The 11,914-nt window shown below is 53.6% G+C and overlaps 1 protein-coding gene across 1 annotated transcript in view; it reads right to left on the bottom strand.

Moving 5' to 3' along the window:
• Window positions 1-1,173: 1,173 nt before the first annotated feature.
• Window positions 1,174-11,914, bottom strand: part of MBTPS1 (membrane bound transcription factor peptidase, site 1) — a 50,289-nt gene continuing 39,548 nt past the window's right edge. Inside the window, exons 19-23 of the mRNA XM_059150623.1 lie at window positions 10,047-10,187; window positions 7,901-8,032; window positions 6,730-6,856; window positions 3,535-3,665; window positions 1,174-1,963 (exon numbers count right to left, since the gene is read on the bottom strand). Of these exons, the coding sequence (XP_059006606.1) occupies window positions 1,767-1,963; window positions 3,535-3,665; window positions 6,730-6,856; window positions 7,901-8,032; window positions 10,047-10,187 (728 nt within the window). The 3' untranslated portion in view covers window positions 1,174-1,766. The remainder of the gene's footprint in view (window positions 1,964-3,534; window positions 3,666-6,729; window positions 6,857-7,900; window positions 8,033-10,046; window positions 10,188-11,914) is intronic.

The following is an 11,914-nucleotide window of genomic DNA, read 5'->3' as shown; positions in this document are numbered from 1 at the left end:
CCTGTGACACGAAGGCTGAGGTCAACCAGTCGGCATACGGAAACAGACCGGACAGGCAGGGGTTAAGTATTACTGGGCTCCCCTGGATGAGGCCATGGTTTCCTATGAATGGTGCCTAAGAGATAAAATGGCCTTCATCAAAAATTAGACACTTTCACGCTTCAAAGGAGACAATCAGGAAAGTGAAAAGACAACCAACAGAATGAGAAAAAACATTTGCAATTCACATACCTGATAAGGAACCTGCACCTAGAATACAAAAACAAGTCTTACTCACACCGTGATAAGAAAAACCCAATTACAAACTAACTCCAGACAGACCCGTCTCTAGAGAAGACATACAGATGGCCCACAAACAGGAAAAGGTGTTCAACATCATTCGTCTTTAGGAAAATGCAAATCCCAACCACAACGAAGACAGCACTTGACACCCACGTTGTGCTAGAAGGACGGTGTGGTCAGGGGCCTGGGTGAGGGCGCAGAGAGGCTGGGACCCTCGGAGCCCGCTCCTGGGAACTCATAATGGCACCCTCGCTTTGAATAGGAAAAGCTTAGCAGTTCCTCAGGAAAGTAAACGTGGTGCTCTAAGATCTTACTCCTGGGTATTTACATGCAACAGAGATGAAAACTGATGTCCGCGCAGAAACTTGTACACAAACATTCTTCGCGTCAGTTCTCCAAGGAGCTAAAAAGTAGAAGAGTCCCAGCGTCTACCGACGGAGGAACAGATATACAAGGCGAGCCCATCCGCACGCCGCGCCGGTGCCCGAAGCCACCACACGAGCGCGTCTTACAAACGTGTACACGGAAAAAAAAATGGGCCACGCATCATGTGATTCCACGCGCGTGAAATGTTCGGGCCAGATATAGCCGGGTACAGGAGGGGCTGCCGTGGGTTGGAAGGGAACGGACACAGCTAGACTTCCTGATGGGACAGCCTGTTTTGGGGGTGAAGAAGTAGTTCTGGAATCACAAGAGTGATAATTACACAACCTTGTGAATATACTGAAAACCACCAAATGGGACACATCGGAGAAGTTTATGGGACGTGAATTAGAGCTCAAACCACACCCTCCACCCCACCTCCCCCTGCCGCCCAGCAGGCTGACGGGGACCCTGTTCCAGGTGTCATCAGGGAGAACCGGGGCAGGTAGAAGAAGAGCCTGTCACACCTTCTTTTCAGCTTCATACAGGTAATGCATATTTATTGAAAATTTTCTTCACCGACAATGGTGAAATCAAGACCCCGAGTTACAAAACATGATGGCAGTTGATACTTAGAAAAATAAAGCAAAGGTCTATGTTTCACAGATCTGTGCAAATTTCCTTCAAATCTGTCTGTCCTTTCATCAAAAAGGAGATCACGGAATCTGTGTTATTTCTCATGATGTCATAGTAAAAAAACCACATTCCACTGACAAAAAAAATAGCTTTGCTTCCAAATAGCTCAAGTCTTTAAAGTGACTTTTCCCAACAATAAATATAGAAAATAGCCTTTGATGAGCACAGTTCAGCTTGGTCAGAGCTTCCGCTGGTGTAAGGCGGCGCACCCGCGCGGGTCGGGGGCCCCCAGCCAGCGTGCCCGAGGCCCCTCCGGGGGTCTCCCCGGAGACTGACCCACCCGCCCCGCCTGCAGGCCCCCGGGAGGCCCGCTGAGGACAGACTGTACGAGACCACGGCTGGAGACGTGACCCCTTCCCGGCGGGCTGCCCCTCACGGCCGTCCTCGAAGGCTCTCTTTGGCTCTCAGGGCCAGCGGGTCTGGGGTCACACGGAAGGCGTCTTCGGCGGGTGGGCCTGCTGCACGAGCTGGGGGCGCTTCACCCTGGGCTTCCTGCGCTTCGGCCGGCTCCTGGCCTTGTTGATTTGTACCACGAAGAAGGCCAGGACCACCATGGCTCCCAGGAAGGCAAACACAGGGATGGTCTGGCCCACCTCCTGGTTGTAGCGACCGGGCATGATCCCTGCAAGAGCACAGCGGTAACGGTCAGGGGCACCCGAGCGTCCAGCCACCGCCTCTGCCGCGGAGGCAGACGCGTCAGAAACGAAATGAAATGCATCAGCGAGGCTCATGGGGCAAACGGAATTTTGAAACCTTAGGTGAAGGGACGCAGGTCATGTGCAGAGAACAAATGAGAGATTCTCAGATTAGCAGCCTTGGGAGTGGAGGTGGGGGGTGGGCAGGTGTCCTGAGGTGAGGTCTTTGCTCCTTCCTCTCCCTATGCCCACCTTAGACAAAGCCCAGGACTGACCCTTCTTCTGTCATACACAACCTACACAAAGGGATGCAAAGAGCTGCTTCCGGTTCCTCTAAGAGCACGGGAAGGCGGAGGAGTCTGGACACTGGGCAGGAGACGCTGCTGTCAGATTGGCGGAGTGGGAGGACGGGGAGGGAGGCCAGGCGGCGCGGAAGGACGGCTGGCCACACCCCGACCCTCCTGGGAAAGCCGACCACAGACGGGACATGCGGTCAGAAGTCAAGAGTGGCACCTGGAGGACGCTTGGTTCCAGAATGAACCACCATCGGTACACCGCCTGACTGCAGGCAAGGCCCTCAGGAGCTGGGCGTCACCACACAAGGCCCCCGGGGTTGGAACACATGGGCCACGGCGCCAGTTCCTGGAACCAGGAATCCCACGGGGAGCTATAACCTCTCGAAAGAGCACAGAGCTCTCCAGAAAACAAACAAACAAACAAACAAACAACCTGCTGCCATGCTTTGCTGGAATGACTGGATCCTGGTCGCTCCAGGTAAAAGATGACCTGTCCCAAATGGTCTAGTCAGGCCAAAAGCCACTGCCCGTGGAGGGGACGTTCTGTCACTTGGGATGAGGGGGCACAATCAGATCAGCTGAGAGGCAGAAACACGCTTTCAGGGGAGCGTCCCAGCCCAGGTGGGCCAGAACGGAGAATCAGCAGAGACCTCTAGGCTGAGGGTTTGGAGGCCAGCGTGGCTCAGCCACTGGCCGGGACCCAAACCACCCAAAGACAGAGGTGTTCCCCGCATCAGACACATTTGCCTGCAGAACTTCGACAAGAGTGTGCAAATTACTCTACAGGAACAATTTCAGGTGTAACACCTGGCTATCACAAAAGAACTTTGTTTTTCTGAATTTGAAAATCACGGTAGAAAGTTCTGAAGGGAACACAGTATGTAATCCCTGAGGCCCACTTCTGGCCGTGCTGATTCATACCACAGAGAAAGCACGGGGGCGCCTGGGTGGCTCAGTGGGTTAAGCAGCTGCCTTTGGCTCAGGTCATGATCTCCAGGTCATGATCTCAGGGTCCTGGGATCGAGCCCCGCATCAGGCTCTTTGCTCAGCAGGGAGCCTGCTTCTCTCTCTGCCTACTTGTGATCTTTCTCTGTCAGTGTGTCTGTCAAAGAAATAAATAACATCTTCTAAAAAAAAAGAAAGCACAGACCAGATGCTCCCAGGAAGGCGAAGGCAGGCCTACCTGGCTCGCCTTGAGGGGGTTGGGGGGAACCAGAACAAAGCAAGTAGGGTCTAGCACACCGAAGCCCCTAAGAACTGACCTCCGGGAATGTCCCAGGCACCGCTCTCTCCGGGAGACAACGGCCTCACTTGAGGGCGGTTCGATCGGAAGTTGGGTAATACCACTTTGTCCAGGTCAATGGAGAGCAGCTTCTGGTGTTTCCAAAGATTACTTCATGTAAACAGATCAAAACAGAGTGAAAATAAGCAGTCGCACTAGCTTACGAAGCATAGCCAATACCTGAGAAGTAGGAATGGATTTAAGGAGAAAGGTGAAGCCATGTCCCACCGACACCGACCTAAGCCCAACTGCATAGCACACTACTGACAGCTCCCAGGTCCCAAGACAGAAATGTCAAATCGAGTCTGTACGTGGCCTACTGGGTTCCTAATAGGCCCCCAACGGTCTGCCTCTGCTTCAACTGGACACTTCGTCGCGCAGTGGGAGAGGAAACCACCCATGAACCTCTGAAAGGAGTCTGAAGCCAGAAGCTGAAACCAGGGCTCCAGATTGGTGGGAGCTGGCAGGGATGGCGGGAAAGTGCGTGGACATCTCTGCCAGGGGGTAGCACAGCCAGCAGAGCTTGCTTTCCGAGGAACCCAGATCAGCGCGGCCTAGGAGGCTCCATGGGTGCCAGGAACCAGCCAGCCTCTGTCCTCAAAGATGTCACCACAAGGGAGGATGAGGCAGACACACAATGGCGGAGCCATCAAGAAGAGCCAACCGTGGGAATGCACGTCGGCCTTGCCCGCTGGACCAGGACGAGGAAGAAGGGCGACATGTCTACTCTGTCAACGCTGGCCTCACTATGGTAGCTGCACAGCTAGTCTCATTCCTGATGCTGAGACCCAGCAACATTTTGGGGTCATACCTGATGCACAGAGAGGCTGACACGCTACACAGAGCAGCAGCAAGCTGGCAGGGGTGGGGGGGCGCCCCGATTAGAGCAGCGGGCTGCCAGGGGGCCACATGAAGACTGCTCTGGCCAACTCAGGAGAAAGGAATACAGTGTGTCTGCTGATTACGAGCTCCCTGTTTTTCTACTTCTTACACTCTTGGAAGCAAATAGCTGGCCTTGTACTTCGGCTAACTGAGGCAAAAAAAAAAAAAAACCTCCACTCTCTGGGCACCTGGGTGAAGGGGCACCAGGGGAGCCCGAGTCTGGGAAGGTGCTTGATGCACAGGGAAGGCAGAAGCTCCTCTCAGCTTCCTGCAGCTGGGTAGCTGCTTGGAAAATACCAGTGAGCATGACAACCTCTCCTGCCTCACAGGACTGGACTTTACCGTTGAGGTTCCATCCTCTGAAAATCAAACTGACAAGGTCAAGTTATAGAATCCAGACCAGATAGGACCCTGTGGCTGAACAGATGCGGGCTGTGCTGTATTCTGACATGAGATCCGGCTCTGGAATGTAATTATCTGGCGATGGCACCTTCTAGTTGAACAACGGTGGAAAACAGCACACTGCATTGTGGTCCTCCAACACAAGGACAGAGGGGTCACCCGGCCCACAGGTTCCTCTCGAGTGTGACATTCTTGCAACTGCTCTAAGTAAAGACACCCGGTGCCCAACAATGAAACTCAGAAAGGGGTCATTTCAGAAACAGACAGAAACTCGTGCTCAGCACTGGACTAACGGACACCAGCCCTTTCCAGGGCTGTCTAGAGCCATCTGACGTGGTCTCAGATCTCTCAGCTCCAGAACTGAGACCCAGATGTAGATCTCTGGGGACTGAAAATAATTTTCAGCAAAATGTTTCATGTGAGATAAGGGGGAGCCTGATGGGCGGTTAAGAAGCAATTCCCGGGAGTGCTGGCGGACGCCAACCCCAGGCGCTGCACGGCGTCCATGACGACTGGCTGGTGGCGGCCAGAGGCCCGGCGTGGGCGCACCTAAGGACACAGGACAGCCTTGTCTGCTTCTGAGTCCGCAGCAGCACGGGGGGAGAAACTGGGCTTCGGCAATTCTGGCCAACACGGGCTGTCCCCTGACTAGGAACTGCTGACGACAGCTGGAACAAAGTGTGGCCTGAATGCTACAATAATGGGAGGTTATGAAAAAATGGATGTAAAAATGGAATCTTATCAGAAATGTTTAAATGACAGGATATTAACTAGAATGGAAAACGACTCTGTAATTAAAGTTTCCGGCAGAAACAAGCTGAAGAGAAGATGACGTGAACACTGCACAATCCCACTGTCTTCTGCCGAGCGTGTTCTCCAGAGGACACACGGTCCGCGACTGGTGCACTGAGCAGTCTGTTCACGACGTCCGGGCCTCTTCCTCCCAGCGGATCACTGCGTCGACGGTGGTCCTCTGTCCCCTGCCACCCCTAGCCCCAGCCCACCAAAGCCTGTACACACCAAGACCCAAGCTAAGTGGGCAGCGTGGCAGGGGGAGCCCCGGCGGCCAGGAGGCAGGCGCCGTGCTGCCGGTGAGGCGGACGGCTGCCCGCAGCACTGCGCGAAGGAGAGGCGTGGGAAGACCACCCCCCAGCTGGCTGGGACACAGGTCCCGCCTCACTGTGCCAGGACCCCAAATCAGGACAAGCCCCCATTCTTCTGTCCAGAAACAGGGAGGAGGAGTGAGGGCAGAAAACAAGGAAAACAGCGTGCTCAGTGGGCTGCGGCGCCCAGAGAGAAACAGCAGGAGTAACCCTCGCTGTGGCTTCTGAAAGCGAAGGGAGCAGAGAAGGAGCCGAAGGCGTCCGTGAGACGAAGCAGCAGGCAGACCCGCAGTGTCCGGGCGCCACACGCGGGGGCGACAGGGACTAGGGGAAGGGCGCGGACACGTACTCCAGGCCAGGCCCCAAGCGGGAACGCACACCTCCCCCGAGCAGTCTCGGCCCCCTGGACTGACAGAAGAACCTGTCAGCATTTCAGAATCCACACCACAAACAGGGAGCACTCGCCTCTCGAACCCCAAATCAGAAAAGTCAGAGCTTCTGTTCAAGTGACAGCACTGTCAGACCTCAGCTTTTTAAGCAAGAATCAAGCAAACCTAACACAATGCTAATTACCCAAAGCGCTTCCTTAGTCAGGCAGGACACCACCAGACAGTGTAACTGTAAAGGTCGATATGGGGGCTCGCCAATTAAATAACATCACAAATGGCAAGCTAGAAGATCGGATGATTCGATAATGATGTCAGTAAAATTCCATCCTCTCTTATAAAAAAAGAGTAATGAATCACAAACCCCGCAGAAGGAGTGGAAAAGCACAGGAAAGCACTAACCTGGGAGCCGTCTCGTTTAGAGGCTGTGGCTTGGCCCACGACAGGTGCGGACAGGCCGGCAGAGCCCGAGGCTCCGGGCCTCCCAAACGGGCCTCAAGGACCTTGGAGTACCGGTGCAGGTGGTTCCCTGGGGCGGCAGCAACACCAGCGACACAAAACCACGGTTGTTAGGAAGACGCCAGGAGACAACTGGGAGCCTTAGCCTGTCTGTCTGCCTGCCAACAGGCCCACCACGTACCCTAGTAACCTGGCTCCCAGACGATGACCAGTGCCCCCAGGGGACGCGTGCTCACTGCTCACGGCAAGTGAACAGAGCAGAAGGGCCACTCCCTTTCAAGTGGCCACGCCACTCGCAAGGCCGTGGCTGGGCGACCTTCACTGACCACACTTCCACACACCTGTAGGAATGCTTCTGGAAGAAAAGCTTTCTCTTTTGGAGTGTTTACTTCTCAGGCAAAACAAAAAAAAATGTGCATCTTTAAATTTCAAAATTTCTTCTATTTCTCAGACTTGTGCTGTCCAGTACTGTAGCCGTGTGTGTGGGTACTAAGCACCTGAAATGGCGTGTCACGTTCCAACGGTTTTGGTATAATGGGCCAAAGAACTTCACTAAAATGAATTTCACCCTTTTCCTTTTACTTTTTTAGCGCGGCCACTGGAAGATTTACAATTATATCTGCAGCTCACGCTATGCTTTCGGTGGTCCCAGCGGTGAGGACCTGAACACTCCGGCCTGGTGCGCACATAGGCCAGCCGTGTCCGACACACAGTGGGCAAGGCCACAGGTCGCTGCGGCTCACCAGCCAGTGACCTCGACCAGTTATATCTCTCAGTTATATCTCTCAACTCCTGTCTCCCAGAGCTCTGAGAGGCCCGGGGCAGGTGATCCATGTACCTGGCACTCAGTGAGTGCCCAGGAACGCTGGCCCTTCTCCCCACAGAACCCCAGGAGCCACGGCTCCATCTGAGAGGGCGTGATACATGCTGACTTGGGGACGCGCCACGGCTCCATCTGAGAGGGCGTGATACATGCTGACTTGGGGACACGCAAGAACCTCGGCGTTTGCGGCCTTTCTGTCCCCACAACAAGCTGCCTGCAAACGCTGGCGACAGCCGGGGGCTCACCTCCTGGCTCTGTCCCTCGCAGGCACGATGGCCCACGCACACTCACCTTCCATCCTCTCTGGAGTGGCGGAGCCGGCTCCGCTGGGAGGGCGCTGCCGGTTCCCGGAATGACTGAGGCTGGGAGGGGTCACCCCGTAAGACGTGTACTGAAGGAGTGCATCAAGGAGCCAAAAGCAGTCTGTGGGTTCAATGGGCATGCCGTTTAGGGATTAGAGTGTTTTCAAGGAATGCCTATAGGAAATTAAAAGCCCCCCAAGTGAGGAGAAACAGGACAAGAGGAGGTCACCTATTCCTGAGAAGCCCACACCCTCTGCAGTCAGCGCCAGCCCACAAACACCAGCACGATGGACAGGACCTGACCGTGGGCTTCACTCCTAGCCCCGGGGCTCACGTGGGTCAGTGCCACTGGGCACTGGGCTAGACAGGCTACCCAAGCGCCACCTGACTCTGGGCCCCTCACCAAGAGGACAGAAATCCCACCCAGGGATGGCTGGACCACATGACACCTGCTGAGCAAAGAATTGCTCAGAAGAACAGGGCCCCAAAGCTGCTGCCCGTTCCCGGAGGCTGTCCTGGGGGAACTATCGGGATCTACACTTTGAGGGGTGAGCCGAAACCACTGAGTGCACGCCACTGGAAGTGAGTTCAAGGTCAACACAAGGGCAGAGTCTAGTAATCTGGGCCACTGGGCCCCACACACAGCACACGGGAACAGGAAGCAGTCATTCTGAGGGACCCAGCAGAGAGTCCAGGCGCTGGGCTGCGGCCCACGGCTCATCACAGGCCCACACAAGGGTCCGTGGGTCAGGACACGGAGACGATGTGGTGTCTGGAAACCGGGCCCCACTGCCTCCACGCAGGTTCGGCCCACGCCTGCCACCGCAGACCCGGTGCCACCAGCAGGGGCTGTACAGGCCACTGACAGGCGAGGGGCCAGCCAGGAGCTTTGCTCCCTCAAGGGCCCTCTGGCTGCATGCGAGAAGCACGGCCGCCAGCAGACTTCGAACCAGGACAGTCCTCTCAGGCATTTAAAATTTTAATAAAGACTCTTACCAGATCTCCAGTCTTAAAAGGAAATCTCTACGGAAATAAAACATTAATCTTCTTTCAACTGTGACTTTAACCTTTTTTAAAAAGATCAACCATAGGGCGCCTGGGTGGCTCAGTGGGTTAAGCTGCTGCCTTCGGCTCGGGTCATGATCTCAGAGTCCTGGGATCGAGTCCCGCATCGGGCTCTCTGCTCAGCGGAGAGTCTGCTTCTCTCTCTCTCTATCTGCCTGCCTCTCCATCTACTTGTGATTTCTCTCTGTCAAATAAATAAATAAAATCTTTGAAAAAAAAAAAAAAAAAGATCAACCATATTCTAAAAGATTTACACAAAATGCTAGGAATTCAGTCAAGCTCAACTTCACTCAGAGATGCACGCACACTCAGCTCACGCTCCAGGGGCTCGGCCCTCTGCTCCAGCAGGGCTCCTATTTGCAAACGTGAGACTCCGGCCTCCTCCCCAGCCCTGTCATCCGGGGAGCCCGAAGGCGAGCTTCAGACCTGGCTGTGTCGGCACCTCACCAGGCCAAGACACGCAACGCTTTCACCTCCCGTTTCCTCCTTCCCAGCGAGAAATAAACAGTCTGCGTCCAGGCTCGAAACCCCCAATGTGGAGGATGCACGGATACCGAAAAAGCGGACGAATGCCAAGGACCAGGCCCTCCTCGCCAGTTCCCCAAACTGAGGAGGGTACCGAACGCCCCAACTAATGAAGGCTCCCAACGGCCAAATCCCAAGTCTGGGAGGAGAGCCAGGCGCTGGCCCTCCGGAAGAGTGGGTCCGACCTGGGAAGGGCACCACACGCCTGGGACGCACAGACCCTGGGGGCGGGCGGGGGCGCAGCAGGCGGGGCAGGCAGAACCAGGCAGAGAGCCTCTCCGCGGACAGACCACGGTCCCAGCGCGGCAGGGAAGGCAGCACAGCCCACACACGTGAGTTCAGCTCACTCTGCGTGTCCAGACTTAGACACCCAGCGAGCGAGCCCCATCACCAAGGCAGCTGGGAGCTGCCCGGCCGCACCAGGCGTGCATGCCCCCGGATCTCCCAGCCCCTTATCGGTGCCTTTCCACGGCCCAGGGGGACAAAAGGTTTGGCCGCCCGTCAGGAAGCCCACGCTGCTTCACGGCCGCACCCCAGGTCCTTACCCCTCTGTCGGTGACTGTCGTCCAGGCAGTTGGAGTCTCCATACAGCACGATGCGACCTCCGCCCTCAGTGGGAATCTGATAGAGTCCCAAAATGGGCACGTTTTCAACAACTGCTGTCTCCTGCTTCAAAACCTCCAATCCTAAAATAATATCACAACAACAACAAAAAAAGCTGAGGAATGAATTATTTTGTTGTTGTTGTTGAGGAATGAAATGATTTTCCAATCGCTACTTGACATTTAATGCACACAATGAAAAAAATAAAGAATGAAAAAGATAAAAATCATAGCAAAATCTAATAATCTCAACAGTGCGAACTTTTACAACAGGAAAACATCTTTAGTGCCACTCATGTGGTTTCAGCGAAACTCACTTCTATGTGTATACACATCTCCATGCCATCCTCACACACCTTCACTTGCAACGGTGGAACACAGTATTCGTAATCCTGAAAACACACATTTATGTCCCCTCTGATTCTGACAAAAGGCCTACGTCCTGGGGCTGCATTCACAAGGGGTCACTGGCCAGGCAGCCCTCGGCACACAGAGGTACCTCTATGGCTTCAGTTACATATTCCTAGGTTTTGCATTTCATTAGTAAAAGCAAGGACAAAGATAATTGATTTTTAGAGCAGATGCCCACCTACTTAAATTCAGACTGAAGGCACTTGTTATATCCGTCTCACAATTACAAATGTTCCAACAGCAGAGCCTTCTTACCTCTCCCAATCAGATTTCACAGTTTGCAGTGGCCAATGAACCAAGAAGTCAAAAACGCATCAGGGCTAGGGGCAGCAAGTGCCCGGGACATCACTGCACACCCTACAAGGCTAGCCCTGAAGCCAAAACGTCCCTCTGCACCGCACAGACGCACACCTTCTGCGTGGTGTTTACCGTGCTGGTGACACCTAAAACCAGTCTGTGGCTATAAAAATACGGCATATCTTGGTCTCTGTGGATAATCCCACAAGGAACTAACTGGAAGAGAAAACAAGATTCTCTTTGTTGGAGGGAAAGACAGAGCAGGAAAACAGATGAACGGGGCAGGTGTGTACTGCGTTGCCATGCGGCCTCGTGGTAAGTCAGAGTTTGTTTCTTTCTGACAAAGGGTCCCCCCTGATTCAGTATAACTCAGATTTCAACATTCTTATTTCATACCCAAAAGATTATTCAACTTACAGGCTACTTGGAAATAAAAAGCCCCTTAGAAAGCACTTCAAGGTAATTAATTTTTATTTTCACCACCAGAACAGCAAAACACACACCCTGAAATCTACAGTGATTCCCCCCACCCTCCCGCCCCCAAACCAGGCAGCGACAAGCCAGTAACGCACACCACTACTCTCACACCCGCACCAGAAACCACGCTGCCCTGGAAGAAACAGATTCCAGAAAGAATCACCAGCCCATGGTAAACTCTGCCTAGCAACTGGGAACACAGAATCATTGATGTGCCTGAAGTTAAAATTCAATCTTATGAACACAGATCTATTTATTGACTGACCTTGCCTTGATGAAGAGGAAAAATCACTCTAGATAATTTAAAAAATACATTCTATTGTATGGATGCAAACGGATGACAGGGAAATTCCTTGTCATTTTTAACCAAAGAAACTGTCCCTAACTTCGAATTATAGGTAATAGCGACCTTCATTAGCAGCAAAACTGCAAGGGAAGAACTTTCTTTCCTTCAAATTCCTTTTTTTCCCCTTCTTCTTAAGATGTTAAGTCATCTCTATATCCAGCGTGGAGCTGAACTCCCGAGCCCCAGATCAAGAGCCGCTGCTCCCCCGACTGAGCCAGCCAAGTGTCCCGCTGACCTTCAAATTCTTAAGAGAATTTTAAAAGATGACTCCGTAATTAAT

Source organism: Mustela lutreola, chromosome 16 (genome assembly GCF_030435805.1).
Source record: "Mustela lutreola isolate mMusLut2 chromosome 16, mMusLut2.pri, whole genome shotgun sequence".
NCBI lineage: Eukaryota > Metazoa > Chordata > Mammalia > Carnivora > Mustelidae > Mustela > Mustela lutreola.
The sequence above is the reverse complement of the archived record's forward strand: the minus strand, read 5'-3'. Positions and strand labels throughout refer to the sequence as shown.